Source organism: Acyrthosiphon pisum, chromosome A2 (assembly GCF_005508785.2).
Source record: "Acyrthosiphon pisum isolate AL4f chromosome A2, pea_aphid_22Mar2018_4r6ur, whole genome shotgun sequence".
In the NCBI taxonomy this organism is placed as follows: Eukaryota; Metazoa; Arthropoda; class Insecta; order Hemiptera; family Aphididae; genus Acyrthosiphon; species Acyrthosiphon pisum.
In genome coordinates, this window is record NC_042495.1 from 36,423,677 (window position 1) to 36,446,769 (window position 23,093).

At 27.5% G+C, this 23,093-nt stretch overlaps 2 protein-coding genes across 8 annotated transcripts in view; one reads left to right on the forward strand and one right to left on the reverse strand.

Annotated features, from left to right (window-relative positions):
- The window catches only part of LOC100162601 (cyclic nucleotide-gated cation channel subunit A-like), a 207,743-nt gene that overhangs the window by 125,503 nt on the left and 59,147 nt on the right, over positions 1-23,093 (forward strand). For all 4 annotated transcript variants that reach the window (XR_003839447.1, XM_029489432.1, XM_029489431.1 and 1 more), the window contains one exon: positions 17,288-17,450. Coding sequence is in view for 3 of the 4 variants with exons in the window: in XM_029489432.1 (XP_029345292.1) it covers positions 17,288-17,450 (163 nt within the window). In the remaining variant the exon portion in view is untranslated. The remainder of the gene's footprint in view (positions 1-17,287; positions 17,451-23,093) is intronic.
- Positions 5,098-23,093, reverse strand: part of LOC100159895 — a 32,479-nt gene continuing 14,483 nt past the window's right edge. The window contains exons 1-5 of one of the 4 annotated variants that reach the window (XM_016808782.2): positions 11,014-11,077; positions 9,706-9,747; positions 9,458-9,643; positions 8,662-8,883; positions 5,098-6,082 (exon numbers count right to left, since the gene is read on the reverse strand). In XM_016808782.2, coding sequence (XP_016664271.1) covers positions 5,597-6,082; positions 8,662-8,883; positions 9,458-9,643; positions 9,706-9,708 — 897 coding nt within the window. In that variant the 5' untranslated portion in view covers positions 9,709-9,747; positions 11,014-11,077 and the 3' untranslated portion in view covers positions 5,098-5,596. Of the gene's footprint in view, positions 6,083-8,661; positions 8,884-9,457; positions 9,748-11,013; positions 11,272-23,093 lie in introns of those variants that run through there. The other 3 variants (XM_003248177.2, XM_016808780.2, XM_016808779.2) reach the window with 3 other exon arrangements.

Below are 23,093 nucleotides of genomic sequence, written 5' to 3' on the forward strand. Positions count from 1 at the left end.
GAATAGAGACTGATTCAATTTTTAGATCTTTGTGTAGTGAAAGGTTTGAGATTACCATGGAGCAGATGTTATTTGACGAAGAGATATTGACTGGAAGGCCTGGATGGTACGTATTTGAGAAGGCATGGCACATTCCCAAAGTTTTAAATGTTAACTATATTGTTTTTGATACATATTCTAAAAACAACCTATTGCCGGATACAGACATTTTGCAACCCAGTGTATTTTTTCCACCTTTAAAAATATAAATGGTAATTATTTATTTGCAATAAACATACATTACTACATAAATATATGTACCTACTAAAATATAATGAACGTCTGTATGAACTTAATTCTGTTTCAAAATAATTACATAAGTAATATTCTATAACAGTAAATAAAATGATATTGCAGTATAATAGTAATAATATCATTGAGTAAATAGTAAGTTAAGTACTAAAAACAAAATATTCTACTAAAAAACAAATATTATCGGTTTATTCCAGTGATTTATAATTTTATAAGATACTATAGGTATATAGGTAATAGTTAATCTGTGAAATTTTAAAAACATATACAGGTGACCTCTCTGCTTCCCCTTTTATTACGCATTCACTCATCATCATTACAGTAAATTATTGAAATATTTTATCTATTTTAATAGCCAGTACTAATGATGACTACTTTACACTTACATTATACTTTTCTATGCAGTTTGCTGTGTTACGAATTAAAATATAAACTGGTAATTTGTATGAATGAATTCAAAACGAATACAAAATACTTTATTGACTTTATTGAATATAATATATTATTAATAACTTTTTAATTGAATAAACTTGGATGTTTCAGATGTTTATCTATTTTTGTTTAATGCATTCAGGCACAAAATTACACAGTATCACTTTAAACTTTAAATTCAATAAAATATTGATGTTAATTAAGGGGTAATAATTATTACTAGTTTTACAGAAAAGTTTAGCTCTTAGACTTCTCTTAAATATGTAACATTATTTTACTTTTTGTAATCATTGTGCATTTATGTCGTAAATATATTATGAATTCTATTCTAAATGTACGGACGATTTTATGTTGATTTTATGTTGAAAATGTACGATATCAAGCCACAAAAACTTTCCTTTTACTCTCGGAATTAGCCAATTTCTACCTAAATCATTTACTATTTTTATTTGAACAATTTTCAAACATTCTATTTAAATATTACATTGAGTCCTACAACATAGCTTTCTCATTTATTAAACATGATATCAAGTTTTTCATTTTCGGTATAAAACAACATATATTATATATATATATATGTATACTTAATATAATATATCAGAAACCACTGTTATACAGCGTGATTCAGACAGTAAGAAGGCATTTCCCCCCTTCCAATCATCGTAGTTTCCCTTTGTTTTACACTGTGTTTAGCCAATTTTGTATCAAATGTATGTAGTTTTTGTATTTTCGCCCCCTGCATGCCCCCACAAAAATAAATTAAGCCCTGGACCCGCCACTGGCGTGATTCACCGAGCATGCTCAGTGCTCACCCCAATTTTGTTAATGTAGTTTAAAATCAAATTTTTGGAATTTTTAAGGACCCTATTGTTTTAAAATTGTTTAGATTTTTTGTACTACTTTAGAGTTTTTTGTGTAGATATAAACTTCAGTTTTTCAAATAAGAACCTCCGATTTGTCTTCTAAATTAGCACTCTTAACTTTTCTGAAAATATTAACATCAGAATTAATATTTGAATGAATAGTTTTTGAGTTATTCGACTTTGTCTATTAAAGATTTTAAGGATTATCATCAAAATGTTCAAAAAAATTATCCACTAAATAACTTATAGTAAAAAAGGGAGTTCTCATTTTAAAAAAACATAAGTTTGTGCCTCATGACACTTTTTAAAACGTACAAAAAATTCACGAAGTTGAAAATATGGTCTTTGAAATATATTTAAAAGATCTTAAAATAAGAATTTGAATACATTCATTATTAAAGGAAGAATGGGGGTGAGCATGCTTGATGAACCATCCTGTCCATCCAGTAAAATATACAATTTTGTAGGTATTTTATAATGTAATAATATTATTATAATATAATTTAAAAATTCTTTAACGATTTTATTTAAAGAGTTTGAGAGAGTACTTAGAATAAAAAGTATATAATAGACGTTTTTTATTAAAACACATATCATTTATGTTTTGACTTGTTATTGTTATTAATTAAAATTTAACACTTTGAAGAAATTTAAATAATATAAATAGATAAAGGGACGGAAAAAAGGTTTGTAGTTCGCATGTTTTATTATTCAACGAATGTAAAATATGTATTATCTTTAAACTTATAACTTGTTTATATATTAAAAACTAATTTTTTTAAGATAGGGTACTTTTTTAAAAGAATATATAATTTACATCTATACATTTCTTGTTTCTTGTGGCTTAAGTCTATATTTACTTTTAAGTAATATGTATGCAAATATAGTAATTATTTTTACAATGATTATAGTTGTACAATTTACTACATTTATGAATGAGGATTAAACTCATTTTTAAAGCAAATATGTTAAAACCACATTCTAAGTTTAGACTATTTTTTCTTGTAGGTATCACTTAAGTCTTATATTACAAATTATTTATTTATAATTTATTTTCTTTTGGTATTGTTTAAAAATCATGTTTTCAGTTTTGAAATATAACACGTGTTAGGATGGATTAATGATATTTATGTGTGAATATGTCAAGTTTTTTTATTTTTTTTTTTAACAATTAATTCAGTTTTAATTGATTAACAATATTAATTTTCTATCGTAGACAGCTAAAATTATTTATAAAATTATATTTACAGTTAAGTTTTGTAGAAACACAGATGATACATCTGTTCAAAATAATAAATTGTAACAATCATTCATATAGTTTTGGTGAACCAAATACCCACTGTTATTTTTTATTAATTCGTCAAATATTTGCTAAAACAATATTCACTGAAAACTTTTCAACCACGAATATTAAATAAGAGAGATATTATTTTCGTTTATAAGTTTAAATTCTAACTAACAACACAGATTTCAAACTTAATTAATGTTTTTATAGTTTATGTCTGTCAATTTATCTTAATATTTACAAATTCATATAAAGTAAATTTAAATGTTTAAATACAATTTAATGACGTATGTCAATGTAAAACGAAATAATGATATAATTAAGTATTTTTACTTGAAATAAATTCTTGATATTCTTATACTAGTTATATATTTTGTTCAAAATATAGGTAATTTAATAGTACCTAAATAATAATGTAGGCAGTTCAACTGTTGTATTGAATTCTAGATTATAAATAATTGTAAGTCTTTCTGTATTTTAACACATTTTATAAACATTTGTAAAATATAAATTAATTAAAAATAATATCACTATGAGTTAGCATAGTTGGTTTGTACGATTTAATAAATAAAATTAAGTCTTACAACCTAACCTATAGACATTTATAAGTATTGTAATTTCTAAAAGACTAGAATACAATATGTATTATGTTCTGTTTTTAGACTTTTAATAATGTTTACCATACATATTAGATAAGTATAATTAAACTACGATAGGTAATTCACATTTTAGAATCGTTTTAATACTGGTCTCTTTAATGTCAAAATCTTGTTGCGAAATCTTGGTAAAAATATTTTTAATGACCATTACGGTCTTTCCCGTTGACATATAAGTACAAATATGATATGGCTCAGCCCCAAGTAAACATTAGTGAGCCAAAATATTAACTGACATCAACAATCTGTAATTCTTTATTCACTCGTAGATATATTAAGTAAAGTTATAGACAAATACAAAAATAAATGGAATGTTCAGGTACATATAGTTAGGTGTGAAAAATCTACGAATAATTTTATTCATCAAACGTGATTATACAAACGTTGTAGAAACTGTTTATAGATGGTTTTTGAGACTGTATGAAAACTTTAATTGATAGACACTGTGTCAAAACTCAATGTTCAGATGTTCAGTATAAATTGGATTCATTTGTTTCTGGCTATTTATTCATCATATTTTGGTTTTTGCTATATATTATATTATAATAATCCACTGACCCACACGTTTGCAATACCGACCACCGCCTATGCAGTATGCCCATGATCATATAATCGCATTCGATTATTATTTATTATTATTTAATTATTAGCATAATAAATTTATAATTATTATACGGCCTACCCACATTGAATTTTTAACCGATGAGGATATCGACTCACGTCTAGGTCGAGTCGTCTGTCCGTCTGACTATTACCGCGGTTTAGCTCTCGACATTCCAACGTCCACACTCCACAGACACACACCTAGACATAACTCCGATAAATTTTTTTACATCAAAATTAAGTAGTCGGTGGCCATAATCATCTCTGGTGGTATCCGTGGAGCATAATACGATGAAAGGGATCGACCATCGATGACAAATATGTATCTAGTCTCTTGGTTGATAATTGATAGATAATAATATATTATGTTGGATTAATTATTATTTTGAGTAGGCGTCTGACTGGTATGACTATATTATAAGGTATTTTCTTATTTCAAAATATAATATTAACAATTATATGAACAAAACAATAGTCACAGGACGTTCTTTTGTCTCACCGACCTCATTATTCTACATTTATATTATTCGCCTCTGTATTACATTTTATATTCTCTATCCAGGTTAGTAAAACAGTAAAAAATAATTTTTTTTTCAAAAATTTTGTTTTTAAATTACATCAAATTATATAAAAAATAATATTTCCATAAATGATAAAACTTTTCGAAATAAAGAACGTAGCATTTAAATGGATCACCTAGAATACAGTGAAACCTTCTCTAACAGACACTCCCAAATAGCGGACCTAAAAGAGTTAGTAAATTTCTATTTTTTCGGCTTTTTTTTTTAATGATAATATTATAGTCTCTACCCCCTTCAACATAATAATAATTTATTGTAAAACTATGTTTCATCGGATTATGCTGCACCAAAGAAGTCAGTCAACGACATCACATCTTTAATACAGTCATGATGATAATAATAACACCAACACAAGATGATCTATTGAGCATGTCATACTTATTTTCTCAGTCAATTTTCATATATTTTGTTTTTTGTATATTATACATTCCAAAGTATTTTTTTTAATAATAAATAATAATAATAAAAATAATTAATTTTTACAAAAATGTATAATTTTCACAACTTATTGTCATAATGCAAGGGTTAATTTATTTTTTCTTATTCAGAAGTAAAGGAATTTTCTAAAAATGTTTTAATCAAGCAGAGTGAAATGGAGTGGACCACTACTCCGCTCAGCTTAACTTAAAATACTTATCAATGGTACACACAAAAAAAAACTATTTATTGAACATCTGATATTAATAATACACAAAAATAGTTTCTTTAAAAAGTGAAAAACTAGATATTTTTCTTTCAAAAACACAAAAATTGTCACGGGAAAACGTACAGAGTAGCCGTTACAACCAGTAACCACGTGTTCGTCGTAAAATTGAATGTATATAATTATTTATCGATACACGACATTTTGTCGGCCGACCGATCCACTCGACTCTCTCGCAACTATCAATCGTCTTTTTCTGCTTCGTCTTTTTCTGCTTCGTCGTCGCCGTCGTCGTCGTCGTCGTCGTCGTCTTCATCGTCTTCATCGTCGTCCATCGTCGCTGCGCTATCGGGAGACATCGGTGGCGTTGCAGGTGACTGTCTTTTCAACAACTTCATGCCGGCGCCATCGACTATGGCCGTCGCCGCCCCCGGAACCGTCTCCACGAGCTGTTGCAAAGTGCAGCAAAACGACCAGCCGACCACCACGGCGGCGTGCCAGTGGCCGTCCACGCAAACGTCCATGTCGCCGCAGGGAGGGCTGGCCGCCCTTTTAAACGGGTCGTTGGAGCAGACGAACGCGATGCCGGCGCCAGTTGACCGGTCGACGGCGGCTTTCCACAGCCACGCGGCCACCGGCATACGGCCATCACCCGTTAGGAACAGCGGCTGTCCGTCCACCATCGCCTGTCCGTGCGTGCCCGCGTACGCTTCCAGCTTCTTGTCGTTCTGAAACGCCAGCATGGTTTTTTATGTTTTATGTATTTTCGCTCAAGGTTCTGTCAAACAGAACGCGTTAAAGCGGTAAATGGCTTGTCAGCGTGGTGCTTTCACGCGACGTGAAAAAAACCCTTTCTGTTTGACAGAGCTTTAACGAAATATATCATGACATAAAATAGGTTTTTTGTGAGAAATCGATTTGAAACAAACCACATAAAGTATATATTTTGGGAACATCGTGATTTCCCTCCAAAAATGAGATACCGTTTTCCTCAGCTGTGCATCATTTCCCCCGGAAACAATAAAAGATAGGTACTTTCCATTTTCCTCCAGAAATTTTTCTGAACAATACTATCATGTCTATTTTCGTTCAAATATTAAAATCACAATATATTAATATTTATTAATTTTTAAATATTAAAATTATTTTATTTAGTTATATTATGATACAAACTATTTGATTTGAATTCTTATATAATATAATATTAACACTAATAATATTACAAACACACACGTGACACGTGTAAACAGATTTACAGTACCCTCCCCCCACAGTACAACAGGCTAATGACCTTAGTAGTTGAAGCCTTAAACCTAATAAAAACAATAAAAATAAAAATATATATAGAACCAGATTCTACGCTAAAAATGATATTTCCTTATTCAAATTGATAAGATACTGAAATTTCTTATTTTAATAATGGAGGAAAATGATCAGTGGAAAACATGGACTAGATTTGTTTTTTTCTTTTTGAAGAAAATTAACGGCATCTCATTTTTGAAGGGAATGGCTACAGCTAATAATAACAATAATATTTATTTATTTCCAACTATAGTTATACAATATTTATAAGAAAACACTTTTAATTACAACACCATTATTGGCTGTGTGAAGTGAGAGTTCCTAACAGTGTTAAATTAATAATATTAAGTTATTTAATATACGTATGTGAAAAAATAGTATTAATAATAAATTATAACAGTAATATGAAATGGTAAGATATGCCTAGAAACTGTTTACCTGTATTGAGAACGAAATTCAAATGGGTTTCGATTATAACAGAACGTTAGTGTTATTGTAGAGATTAAAGAATTGAAACGGGAAAAGTCAATATCTAGGATAATACATTTTTTTAAAATAAAATTCCGTTTAACATGATAAAGCGGAACGTTTGACGAGGAAGTTTCGGTGAATTCTCAATAATCGACTTCACAATGACTGAGGTTTGAGCTTTAAATGGAATGGGTGTTTGAGAAGTAGGTTATGGATCAACCACATCCTATACATCTAGGTATATTTTAATGTAATAGAATGAATTGAATCTACATGACTACATGCAAACATTCTACTAGACAATAAAACTTTGTGTACCTATAAAGTAATTAATAATTATTATTACATCAATAATTATATCAACGTATAGTAATAGACCGTATAATGAAAAAGTTTATCTCAAAACATTTTGGTGCATAATTTCACACTATAATAATTAGTAACACATTATTAGATTATTCTATATTATGTAGTTAGTAGGTACATCAACACGTCATCCATCATGGCTTTATTGAAGAACATTTTTTACCACTGCACATTGCGACTGCACACGAACGTCTATAGTAGAACTGTACTGCTGTTGTTTTGGTATAATATGTGTCTTACCTATCATTATATTAACGAATATAATATTATACATTTCTTATATCATATTCGCTACAGATGACTTGTTTCAAAATATTATATTCTTATCCCCTCCTCTGGGATTTGAAATCCCATGAGTTCATCCCTATATGACGTGCCCGAGGGGCGTATACAGACATTGTTTTTTATTTTTGGTTGAGGGTGTGTATCCGGAAATTGTTTGACCGATTTTCGAGCTTAGGCTTGTGAGTAATTTATTTTATACGATATTGCGCGTGTGATGTGTACGTACACGTAGACGGTATAAGTAACAGATTGAATCACATATAATATTTATTGTAATACAACATCGAAACTTTACGGAAGATCAATTGACAAAAAAAGTTTGTATCGCCACAGGACGTTAAATATTACAATATAGTAAAATAATAACAATTCAAGCGTGAATATCTATTATGTTTACAAATATTAAATTAATAATAATAATAATAATAATAATATATTACAATTTACCACATAGACTACGTGCCACGTGGTATCATCTAAGGCTATAATTATTAGGTTATGTACCTTGTACCTACATGTAATACATAATATTATGTATACTACGCTGGAAACGTAATAATATTCGTATAACAACAAAATATATTATAGAATATAATAAACATGCTTATATATTATTTTTCTTGAAAATTGTATTGAATTTTTTTTTTTTTTGTTAAAAGTATAACGATTATTTTAATTGTAACGAAAAAATTAAATATTAAAACATTATAACTAAGCCACTGTTGTAAATTTTTTCCAGTTTATAGAATTTCAATAAGACTATACATATTTTGGTTCAATGATGTTTACAACAAAAATCGTTTTGAACGCGTCGTGACCTTTTTAAAATATATTTATATAAAACACAGAAATTATATAGCAATATTTATAATATCATACTTACATCCATCGCATACGATCTAATGGCAGATTCAATAAGTGCCCACACATGTTGATTAATGGATTCCCATTGAGGCGTTATGTTAGCATAAAAAAACGTTCCCAGTTGCTTAAAGTTTTCTGAAAAATCGGCATTGCTTGCTAAATGTCCTTCGGTTAGAAATGATGAATCACTAATCTTATCTTCATTGTTATATATATACTTAAATAGAGCGGTTTGATGATTCTATATATGTACATATAAAATAAAACATTTTAGAAAATAATATTATATCTACCATTCTACCTAATATCTAAACGGCTATACCTATAATCTATATAGGTACAAACAATTTTATTATGATGACACTTTATATGGCTTTTTTAATCATTCAAATTCATATAATTTCTATTTTTATGCATACAAAAGTTACATATCTTAATACTGTTGTAGATATAGATCCCTACTTGAAAAATTAACATTATCTTTGATGAAATAATATCTTTATACCGTAGTATTTGTAACATCAAATTATTATGATAACAAAATTAGGTTGACAATATGTTAGTTTTATAACTGCATGGTATAAGTACCTGAAGTACCTATGTGTTAGAGTTTCAAAAATCAATTGGATGATTTTTTTATACTACACAATCACCTGTTTTTAAACAAAGGTATTCCGTCTTTATGAGTGATTAAAGAATTAATACATTTTTTAAATTTGAAAACTATTGGCAACACCAAGTTTAATTTTAAAAATAATATAGTTATTGTCAAGAAAAAACATTTAAAAAAAATTTAAATACTTATTTTGCATTACTTTTGTATAAAAACACGCTATATTTTCCGGATACAAATTGATATTTCGAGTCGCAACTGGTGGTATAATCACAGTTACAAACTTTTTAAGTGAAATCCCATCGATTTCAAATTTTACGTAAATTGTCGTCAATGATAACTGATCATAACAAATTTCCAAATCTACAATGCCACCGTTTCTCTTTACCTTTAATAACGAATAATTACTCAAACATTGTTTATTTGTATTCACCAATGCTGAGAGAATACCATGAATGGTTGATTTTCGATGATTTACCATAAATGAATCACCTGAAATGTATACACACTGTCACAAAATTGTATAAATTTAATTTAATATATGGCTAACACACAAATCACGCACATTATGTGGTATAAACCATACAGGATGTCAACTATATTATTAAACTTTACAATGTCTTATGGTAAAGTAATATAATTATATAATTTTGTCATTTCTTCATTACGAGAAGTATTACATTAGCAAGATTACTGATGGTTTAACTATTTTTTTTATATAGGTATATAAAATAGCAAACTTCCCAAAACAATTCTTAAAATAAAATTAAAATCTGCTCGTGACAGATTTTTTGGGGTCTTAGTTTAATCGTTTTTTTACACATTGTGCACTCTTCAAGTGAAACAAACCATTTCCAACGCTAAAATAAAAGCTAATTCGTATAAAACATATATAGTTAAATCTATTAAAAAGGGTTAAATGGAGGTAAAAACTAATTTTATAAAAGTTTCACTTTTTTTTTAAAACAAATTATGAATCATCATTTGTAGAAAATAAAAATACGGCTAAATCTAGTCTACAGTGAAACAAAGACTTTTAAAGAAAAACTTAAGACCCAAATAAAAAATAAAATGTAGAAAGACGTGTTCTATTGATTGGACGTTTTTAAAAATTACAGTAAAATTATCAACAGTAGTATTATATTATAATGAAAAAATGACACTGTTCGTATTTTGAAGAAAATATTTGATTTTAGATTATGATTAAATTAAGGTAATAATTCAGGTTTGGAGGACGAGGTGGCCGAGCGGTCTAAGGCGTCAGTTGCGGCGCTGCCGTCGCCGGTTCGGTTCTCGGTCACAAAAAAAAATTCAGGTTTTTGCAATAATATTTTTTCTATCACATTGCTCTCTAAACACTTTTAATATACTGCTAAGAGCATATTTTTCTAAAAGTTGGGTCGTAGAGAAAATATACCTTTGACCGACGAAAAATATTGAAGAAATGTCGGTGAGCGTGGTCTTAATTTGTTTTTGAAAAACTTAACCACGATTTTTCGTAATTTAAAATGTAATATAAAAACACACCACTATTAAACGTAGGTATCTTGCCCTGAAGTGAACCAACAATGTCGGAAAAACATAATACCATACATAATTATTTTTGTTGTTATAAATTATATAACTTTAAAAACAAGATTTTAATGGTCTTTTGTCTATTTTTTAACCATTCAATTATTTTAACTGATAGTTACTAAAAAGCATATTATGTAAATATTTCCCGCGATAAATTTGGTGCAATAAACATGGGTGTTATACCTGCTTTACATAGTTCTGGAATTAATTTGATATGATTAGACATTGCTAGTGTGAAAGTATTGAAAATGAACAACATTAAAAACTCCATCTTTATATAATTAAAAACATAATATTCACATATCGTTGTATCGTAATAAACTTAAAAAACGAAATATTTGTCCTATAAAAACTATATTATTATAGTAACACATTAACACGCTACATTTGATAACTGAACTAAGGTTTCAAAACATATAATATGAGTTATGAGTTACAATTGTATAGTTGTCTACTAGTTAAATAAAAGTTTGTTTTTTTTTTTTAACAATTGTCAGTTGTAAAACAGATGTGGCTTGAAAAAAAAGGTTTTTCTTTCAATTTAAACATTTAAACGTTCGGTTTATTTATTTACATTTTTGATATATTGATAAATGTATTATTGATAAAAAAAAATATTTAATTATTGGATTAAAAGTTGTATTGTCATTGTTCCAAATTGGTATGGTTTTATTTATTACAGACGAATGATTAAATTTATACTTGATAATATTTAGGCTAGTATTTGTCAATCGATTCCTTTATAAATGTATCAAAACTACAAGCTATGAGTTAAATGCCACGTATTTTATAAAATATGTAGATTCTTACTTATAGTTATATTATGTTGATAAAATGTATGTTTACATACACTAATGCAAAATAATATAAAAACCAATAGGAATGAATAGATATTTTATATATATTTATTTATATTTTTTATAAACATTTCGTAAATAAGCACAATTTATTGTAGGTACCTATGTTAAAGTTAATTTCATAAAATTCTTCTTTGATAAAAAAAAAAATCACATAGTTTAGAGTTCAATATATTTCAGTGATTCATGTTGTTTATTTAAAATAAAATAAATGAAAAATTGTTCGATGAAAAAAACACAATTATATATTGTTCTAAATATTGGAATACAAGGATGAATAAAATATGATTTGAAATTCAACAGACAATATAATATAGACGACCTGAAGTACAGATAAGTTAAGTTTTAATGGTTTTGAGAGACACAGAGCCTCGGGTAGTACATACTACATTCACTTTTTAGAATATATATGAAATGGAGAACAGAGGTATAAGTTAACTTTAAAAAATAATAATAATAAAGATCATAAATATCTATATTGAGTGGACATTATTTTTTAAAGTTTTGTACAAAAAAATGTATAAAAGAGCCACGGCAATACTAATGATTTCGTTAAACTGAATAATGGCAAGTACCTACATGAATTCGCGATTGTGTGTTTTATATGTATAATATTTAAATTGAATCGTTTTCAAGTAAATACTTTCATTTTGTTTAGTGAACCTTTTTATGTATAATATATTAATTTTTATTCCGAAGAATTTAATAATTATATATGAATTTGGTCATCTGTTATAGCTAGCCAAATATTTTTCGACTACAGCTCTAACGGTATAATATGACAATTATTATGTTACACATAATATATGATATATGACATATTATGTACAAACTCAGTACAAGCATATCAATAATACAATAAAACCTATTGCTTTGTACGTAATAATATTATACAATAAATATTAAATACTGTATCAAGTATTTAGTAATTTGTATTTTCTTATGTTGAAATGACAAAATATATATCAATGTTATATTTTTGGCATAATATAACATAGTATAGTATTATAAAATAATCCTATTAATTCATAAAATATGTAAATATAATGAACGTTAGAATGATTTGGATTTAGGATGTGTTTAACATATAATATCGTTAGCTACATATTATATTGAAAATATAAATACAGTTACATTTTTAAGTAAGTTAAATACACAGCTGAATGAATTGTCGTACATTCCGTTTATGGTCTGACATAGTATAATATGACATGTGTATATATTTTTTTTTTATTTATTCTTCAAGAAGATAATGGGCCCCACTGAGCATGTTCGTGTGGGGGCCCATGAGTTCACAATTTGAAATATAAATACATTAAATAGTTCTTATAAATTAAATATTTACAATTTGTAATACTTATACATTTTTCACATACCTAACTATAATATTAATAATATAAGTAATATATATTTTTTTCTCTTTGTTTATATAATATAGTATTATGTAAAATATTGTGTAATTAAATAATACAATATAATATGCTAATATAAAACTAAAATTAACATTAAAATTAATTAATATGGCCATGATAACCTCAATATGCTAACGAATCACAAGTCACAACCTTTCTCACTTTATACCCGAACTTGATACCAGGCTTAAATACTGAAAACAATTTTAAAAATGGCCAGATTGACAAAATGACTCTGGTTCAATATATAATGTTTACATGTACATTTATACCAACATAATATCTAAAAATGTAAGTATAGTCTTGCATAACTGTTTTATGATCAATTATATACTATATACTGTATACCATGAGACTGGAACTCTCATAACACTTCTACGAATACACATTCAATTTGGTTAACATGTTTAATTTAGAAGGAGATACAATTTTATCGAGCATTACTATCTAAAAATTAAACATTTTCCTCTTTGTTGACTTATAACTTATAAGGTAAATACCTCAACAAATTCTAATTTTTAAGAATTTTACGAAATTCGTCTGAAACACGAAAATTAATAAATTATTTAGAAGTAGGAAATTCATAAAATTATTAATTTTTTACCTAAAATTTAAAAATAAAAGGTCCGCTCAGAATGGTTTTACGCATTGATTTCATTAAAAGGTTGTCTATGTGTATTTTTAATTAAAAACAACGATTAAAAATATTTTTATTGTTTTAATTCAATTTTTAAAATAGTATAAAATTGAAAATAAACAAGTTATAATTCAATTTAGTATAAACTATAAATACTTAACGAAATGAATTGAAAATCAAATCAAATGCAAATAAAAATCTTAAATACTATTTAAATAAAGCAAACTTTTAATGAACATCATAATATATTTTACAAGATGCAATAATCTAAGTCTTAACAAAACTTTAATTAAAACCATCTGATGGCAGGTAGGTTACTCATATATAAATTATATACTTTTCAGTACGGCTCATGAATTATTAAAAATTGTCCAAATGTTTCATTATCGTCACATATTGTATTACTATGATCGTATATATTTTATACTTAATACATACGTCTGGCCTTTTTGAAAATGTCCACGTTTTCCCCCATGGATTTTTCAGTTATATTTTGCAATACTGAGACACATATTGCACTTCACTACCGTCACAACATGATGCATAGCAAAGGACCTCCCAAGTGATATGTCAGGAAAAAATCAATACTTTGAATTTTCTTTATAGTATAATTTTCTAATTCGCATGACTACCTGATACAAGCTGCATAATATAATATGTTTCGGGCGTTTCAGCATCACTGTAACAAACGATGATGTTTTTCATTTGATATTTTATTTACATAGCATAATAATATGACGAATGAAAACTATACTAAACTAACTAAATGTCTAGGTAAAACTTTGGTTTATACTTAAGTGCATGATTTAATAATGTAATCATAGCTTTAAAGAAAATATATTATACATAAGAATGTGGGCATATTCAAATTGATGATTGTATTAATAAATTAACAAAATAGCATTAAAAAGTTTAAAATCTCCGAAAAAAAAGTGTTAATTACGTATGTACCTATTTAATTTAGTGTTCCAAGGTTAATTTGTAAGTTTAAAAGATGGCACAAAATACTAGTATAAGTGTAATATAATTGTATTCCTTTATTAAGTACGATAAAAAATAGTTGGCAATAACTAAATAACTTTATGATATAGCTAATCACAAAATCATTTTACAGTATTAGAAGGTAAAATTATAATACTTTTTACACTCAAATGGTGATTTTTATAATTTAGTGACATTGCTCATTATCAAAGAGTCATTAACTATTTTTTTTATTATCAATATTGCAGTTGCTAAAATCAATAAAAGATTTAAATGAATATCACAAAGTTTGAAATATTAGGTAAATATTAACTAAGAATAATTCTTTAACATTTTTCTATAGAGTTAAAATAATAATTGTTTACTAATTATTAGTATAAATCAATTTATTCCAATAGTTTTTCGATGTAAAAAACTCGAAAAAAAATTTTGAAATTACTTCATAGCCTGGGGTTTAAACTTTCTAAAAATATATAATGATTAATTGCGCTTATGTACATTTATTATGTAAATTATGTAGTTTTGCCTATAATATTGTTGTTGAATGATAATGGTTTTAATAAACTTACTTGCATAGTTGTATGGCATTTATCAAGCTCGATACGAATGTACTTATCCTAAGACTAAAATCTTCTTAACCATTTATCACTAACTAATCTACATTCATTTATTTGTAGACGTAGTTTAGCTGTAAAATTGATTTAAATTTAAAATAAAATACCGAATGAGTGAAAATAAAAACCAATGTATAGTTTTAAATTCGTTTTATGTTGAAAAAGATTTATTACCCTAATAAAATTATAACACTTAAATGTAACGATGGAAGATATATTTTTTTCAGTCCAATATTGACATTCGTACACATTTAATTCAATCTTTTTATAACACTTGTTTGTATAAGATTTAATCATCAATGCCAATATGTCATACAGAACTCTATACATTATTATGTGTAAAAGTTATTTATATTTGCGCTATGCAAATTTATCAATATTAAATTATGTATTATAAAATAATATAATATATATAAAAAAAGTATTTCAGTTTTAAATTGATTTAATACGAATATAAGTTCAATAATTCTTAATGATGCCATTTCTTTAAGACTATGTTTTTAATTTATTTAGAAAATTAATTCTTGGTTATATGTTTTAAAACACTTGTATTTTTCATATACTATTTTATTGTAAGCTGTACATAGATTGTACCTACTTTAATAATTTACACCATAAAATTTCTAAACTTATTAATTGCCGAGGTGATTATTTATCTCTTTTAAATGTAATAAATCCACACTAAAATGGTCTAACTAGTAACCGATGCACAAAATATTATTCAGCTAATCAGGTACCAAGTTCATACTCTTTTTAATATAACATAATATTATGAAATAAATGTATAAGATATCCATCACAAAATAAAATTAATACATATTATTACGATCATAGATTTTCTATCAAATTATTCCATTTTTAGAATCATGTCTATCAAAATATTTATTGAATAGAACACGATCAAGTATAAGTTAACTTTGCAAAGAATAAATGGATGTGCATAATGTATTTCCGTAGGATATTAATTGAAATACTCCAGTCATTATTTTGCTGAATGTTTTGTTAGTTTCTTTTTAATTATCATTTACTTATTATTAAACATGGTTTCCACATGATATTTAACTTCTATATATAAAATGTTATGTTATCTAATTTATATAAGTAAAAAGGTAGTTACACATTTAATATGATATTATATTATTAAATATTACGCAGTAAAACAAAATTGCAAAACTATAAGAACAATGTACCGGTTCTTAGCTTTAAATAAATATAATAAATAATACCGACGATGAAAAGACAGACCAAAATTAAAATGGACACAAAAACATCCTACAAATAGTATCCAGACTCAGCTTTTTGATTGATAAAATTGATAAAATTGTGTTTTTATAATTTATTGAATATAACCATATTTTTGTCATATCCTTAAGCTAGGTAATCAATTTTTTAACTTATTTAACAATATAAGGCCTAATTTTCAACCTAATTTGTCTAAGAAAAATATTATATTGTAATGAATTAAGATTCATAAGTTTATAAATACTTAATATTAATATTTTCACTTTCTCAGTCTGGAATCTGGATACGGTTTGCTTTTAAACCTTTATTTTTAATAAAAAAAGATGGATAATATTATAATATGAATAAACATCAATTTCATAGTAAATAAAAAGTGAAAAAAAACTGAGAACTGTATTCTAACATAATATTATTTTGACCAATGGCCACTTAAAAAACGCAGATTTAAAAATATATCTATAAATACCAAGCGATTTCTAAAGAGACTATAGGTAATATTAAAAAAAAAAGTCCTGCCTAAATGGTCTGGATCGCCCACCTGTAAATATAATGACGCAAATGAGTTTGACTCATAATCGGTTCGAATTTCGAAACGCATCTCATTTAACAAATCCAGTAAATGTTGTTTAGGCCGGTCACGTAATAATATTATTACTGTATTACATAATTATTATTATTATCTGATTACCTTTAATATATTTTTTTTTTTTTTAGTGGCTTATGTTAGTAACCGTCACAATTCTATACAATTTGGTATTTGTGATCGGCCGTGGCGTATTCTGGGAGCTGAACAATGCGATGCCGACCATCTGGTGGATACTGGACTACGCTTCTGACGGGATCTACGTAGTTGACACACTAGTACATGCACACGAAGGTAACCTAACGAGGAACAAATTTATCATTTGTTATTAATAGTATTATATCCTTTGTGGAAAATCGGTGGGGAGGTGAGAGGGTCTTAGCCCCCTAATATTAGTTATTAAATTATAGACTTAATAACTATACCTTAATTACCAAAACAAAATAAAAAACTAAGGAATGTCGTAATATTATTTATTATAAAATTTAAATAATGTCACTTAGAGCGAAGCGCTGCATTTTTTTTTTACCATACTATACTGCCTACATATATCTAGGTATCTTATGTATTGTTGGGCCATCCATTTCCTCGCCATAATTTTACCCAATTTCTGACTATGATTAATATTGATTATATGACGCTCGAGTTAAAGAATTGATATACTTAATAGTTAATACCTATCGATTAGTCGTAAATAGAAAATTTCCACTTTAGATACGCAATTTTATTATATTGGGTTCCAAACTTTCAAAGCATAAAATATATTTTAAAAAAACCCAGAAATTGGATATTAAAATGAAAACAATTTAAAATTGTTAAGTTTTTTAAAGTTTTGATTCATTTTCATAAAACACATTTTGAAATTTCTTGTCATACAAATTTAAAATGTTTGTATTTAATTTTTAGATTCAGAGTTTAGCGATTAATGTATTATTTTTACAGTTAAAATATTTTAACATAATTTTTATATAGACATTATAAGTTCAAATGTCGACAAAATTAAATATTTAAACAAAGATTACAATGTTGGTTACTTTGTTAGAATTCAAAATTATTATTCATGAGGACTTAAAACTTTTTTATTTATTGTAATATAAAATATTACTATAGGTAACATTTTCAATAAATATTTAGATTCATTTTCAGCTATTGTTTATTTGAAGTTTATCCATAAAAAAACAGAGTTAAAATAAATTACTATAATAATTAATACCAATATATTTATATGATAACAGGCTGACAAATCGTCTCCGCTCAGAATATATTATAACTATAGTTATTCATAATATGCAATGATTTATCATTGAATTCAAATTTAACTCATATACGATACGTATTATATTATTATACATTGCAGGGACATATTCAGTGGCGAGGTACACTCGACACGTCTTACTAAACTGTACAATAGAAAAGTTGACTACTTTTCTTATTTTTATATTATGAACTTACAATTTTATATTTTTGTTTTTAGGGTTCCGTACGGTAAAATGGGACCCTATTAGTAAGGCTCCGCTGTCCGTCCGTCTGTCACCAGGCTGAATCTCATGAACCATGAAAGTTAGACAGTTGAAATTTTCACAGATGATGAATTTCTGTAGACGCTATAACAACGAATTCTAAAAATCCGTCAGAATATACAATATAATCAGTGTTGCCAACATATAACACCAGTCGGGCCCGAAATGGACTGTTGGTGTCCGCGGGACTGACTGCGGGCTACGGGTACCCTATATATACCTAGGTCGTGTACTCGTGTTCGTGGTACCTATCTTTCGCAACCATTACCATTGTGTACGTCTTTTGCATTTATTAATACATTATTATTATAATATATGCACAGCGTTTTCGTCAATCAGCTCTCAGCCTGGTATTTTAATGACATATTATTTTCAATAAAACTGTTTCTTTTAAGATCATAACACTGATCTGCATTGCATAAATATCACTTTATATTAGTATTATTAAAAAAAAATAGAACGGAACCCTTCGTGCGCGAGTCCTACTTGTACTTAGCAGGGGTTTTTTATAACCCATGTAAAAATATAATTCTATTTTGATATTTATAATTTATTAAAATGTAAGATTCATTAACTCATCCAACAAATTTGTATTGACATTTTTCATTTAGTTTTAAATATGCCCAAACGTGTTTTACTCTATAATAGCTTTATTTTAATTTTTACCTCCCCCTATACAACAGTGTATAATATCATATACTCCGGCCCACGAGAGTCCATACGTAAACCGCGCATTCATATAGTAATACGTGACGTCTGTTTTCTCCCACCATGATGCCATTCCCACTATTCGGCAACGTGCCGATGCGCAGTGACGGACGCGTTCTGACATATGGACTCTCGTGGGCCGGAGTATAGGTTATGTAGTGAATTCTTAAGAATTCAAGTTAAAAATAGGCTGCAGGGGTCTGAAAATCCTACCACGAACCCCACTTCACAACCTTACATAAACAATTAATAAATCTCTTACATATAACATTGACAATAACATAATAATATTATACCTACTATGTATCGGCTTGCCACTAATGAACTGAAATATAGGTGCTATAATCAACGATTATAAAACTACGATATAAACTAACCTAATCTACCTATTAAAAATAATAATAAATATATTAGAATTTCTTCAAGCATTAAAAATATATAAAATGGTAGTTGTAAGACAATTCCATTTTTAAAAAACAAGACTATGTGCGTCACGAATTGGAATAACCACCAACGCAAAATATTATACAATTTGTATTAAAAATGTTGTGTGTATCTAAATAAACAACAACTACACATACTACGTAAATGTATTAATTTTGGTTGTATTATGTTCATTAAATACATTTTTTCGTTTTTCATAAAACCAAGGCGAATCAAGCATCAAATACCTGATTACTAATTAGATAATTAATACGTATCTAAAACTATTAAAAACTATAATGAATCTTAAATATAAAATAGGATTAGATTTTTTTAAATTTCAATGGATTACAAAATTCACTATATTGGGTCTGCCAAAAAAAAACTTATACAACACTCGTCACAGAGCTATATTTTTACCATACTATAATTTATATTAAACTTGAAAATATGTTGACCATCCCGAAAAGAACGAATCGCAAATTCCACCGACCGCCAAAAAAAACATTCCCAAAATAATGTCGCCAATCTACGTTTATTGTACCTACATGAGAGTAAAAACCCTCTGACAATTCAAACAACGCCTGGCTCGTTTGTCTGCAGTTCACTGCTTAATTCACACCTTGAAGACAACGAGAGAAGATGTTTCAATAATAATTGAATGTCGTTGTTTGAAAACTGACCTAACCTCACCGTCTCGAAAAAACTAGCTAAACTGACTTTGGGCACCTGCAGAGGTTACGAACCGGTAACCGGAACAGATTCTCTGGTATAGTCAATGTATAATACGGTTTTTTTTTTTAAATTTTGAATTTGAAAAAAAAAATATTTTCCAATAGGTAATTCCTGTCTAATGTGCTTTATACGTGATACGTTATGCTAAAAGTACATTATACTGTTACAATTCCACTATGCAGTGTTCACATGTTATAAAGATAATAATATAAGGAATCTCGAACGAACATTCTTAAATATTTCGACGGTACATGGCACGCGCGTTTAACTGGTGTTGGTAATTGACTTGACATTTTGTGTGTAAAATCTCTTCCAAAAGACTACTTTCATTCTTCTTTTGGTTGCATGATGTGTGCTTTTACATTATTCCGTACAACAGTCACGTCGAATTACTATTGAAATATATCAGTCTGATCCCGTCTGGCCATCGCCGCCATTATACTGTATAGGCTGTGCTATGTTATAGTGTTTACCTGTACACGTCAAATTGTATTTTCCTAGCAAACGATAAAAGATTACGAGCAATAAATTCGGAAGACATTTATTCAGAGACAATAAATTGCCCCCGAACCGGAGCCGTTTAACGAGCGCTCCCAAAGCCACTGCACTGTTGGAGCACTGTTTGAACAGGTTTCAGAGTGTAAAGAACACGATGGTCGGGTGCGGACGGATGTGGGGTAGCCAGGGGTGAAAAAAATAACAATAATAATGATAATAACGACATTCACGATCGTGTGTGCAGTATGATACGAGTATAGGGAGGTTTGCAATTCCTGTATTTGTTCGGCGATAAACAAGAAAACGTATAAAGACTCGTTTGTCGCACAAAACATACATCGCCATCGTGTTTGAAAAGGTAATCGACTGAAACATTGGTCTTAAAGACATTTTTTTTTTTACAGTCGCATTGCAAATATTACTTCGTTGGTAGGTAGGTTGTAAGTATACATACAATACCTCCCCATGCAGTACATTTTACTGTTTGTGTCCCTCGGTGGCCGACGATACATTTTAATGGAATGTTACCGTAGCTGCAATATTGGTACCTACCTATAGCTTTTTAAAACACCGACGTGTTTAGGAGTCTAACCACACGTGTCTAACACCAATTAATGTATATAAAAAAAAAAACTGTACCTATCCATGTATATTTGTTCTATTTTTAAAATGCTTTAATAACTAATATAATATGCTATAATAACTAAGAGCCTTTATCGATCATAACAATTTGTATGCACATTTAATTATTAATAAAAACTAAAAAATTCAATAATTTTTAATGTCTATAAAGGGCTCAAAATGAGTTGAACAATTTTGAAAATTGAACTAAGTATATTTAGAAAATTAAAATATAAATATTTAGTAAAAATGATAGTTAATTTTTGAAATAAAAAAAAAAATAATTTTGGTCGAAACTTGTTTTACATACATTTTTCGGGTTTGTCATATTTTTTTCCCTTGATTATTTTCAAAAATATAAGGAATTTTTATTTCCTCAATATGTTACTTAAATTCAGTTTTCTACCAGAAATCCTCCTCGAAGTGAAAGATTGAAACATTTTTACTGCTCCAAAAAGTGATGTCAAACACAAAAAAGTAAGTAGACGTCATTGTAAAACCAAAAAATTCATCAAAAACCGAAATGAACAAACCAAATTATTTTAATTATTGTTATCGTTTATGTTATTTAAAAAATATATACAATTAACATCATTACATCGGTTTTTCTCTTCAGATATTGAATTAACTCATTGTTATAAAATGTACCACTAACTTTCGAAGAACAAAATATTTATAAACGTTAAATAAACAAGAGAAATAAGTTACAATCAAATCTACTAACAACATTGACTGTATATATTTGCAGAAAAGTTTGTGTACACTTTCAGTATAAACAGATTTACAGACATTCAAACGTTTTGAACGCAATCTAATAATAAATACTAAAATTATAAAATTGCTTAAGTGGCTAAAGTTTTGTTTTTAAATAACATTTGAGTATATTATATTTCCCATTAACGAACTAAGACCAAAGTTCAAATCGCATATTTCAAAAATGTATAATTATATACATTTTTTCTAAAAAGATACTTGTACAGTTGTACCTACCTACGGAATATTTGTGAACAGCGTTCCATGTATAATAAGTTTAACCTGGTTGTAAAACCTTATTGCAATAAATGGTATATTTGCACGTTACAATTATTATTCGTAAATGATTTATTTATATAGAGTACAGTCGAAATTTTAACTTTCAAGTGTAAATAACTGGAGTGTTGCTGCATGAGTTCGGAATGTTAATCAATTAAAAATAATTATTACATTTTGTCCATGTTAGTAAATGTTTGAGTTCCAGCTGATTGTGTTAAAATAAATCTAAATTGTAATGTATTATTTTTAAAGTGTCAAAAGTTAATCAAGCTCATTGAAAATACGACTACTAAATACTAATTAATCATAAACAACAAATGGTGTCATGGTATTCATAATTCATACAAAGTTTTTATTGTTTCAAAAGTTTAATGCAATAATTATGTTCATTTTACGTAAA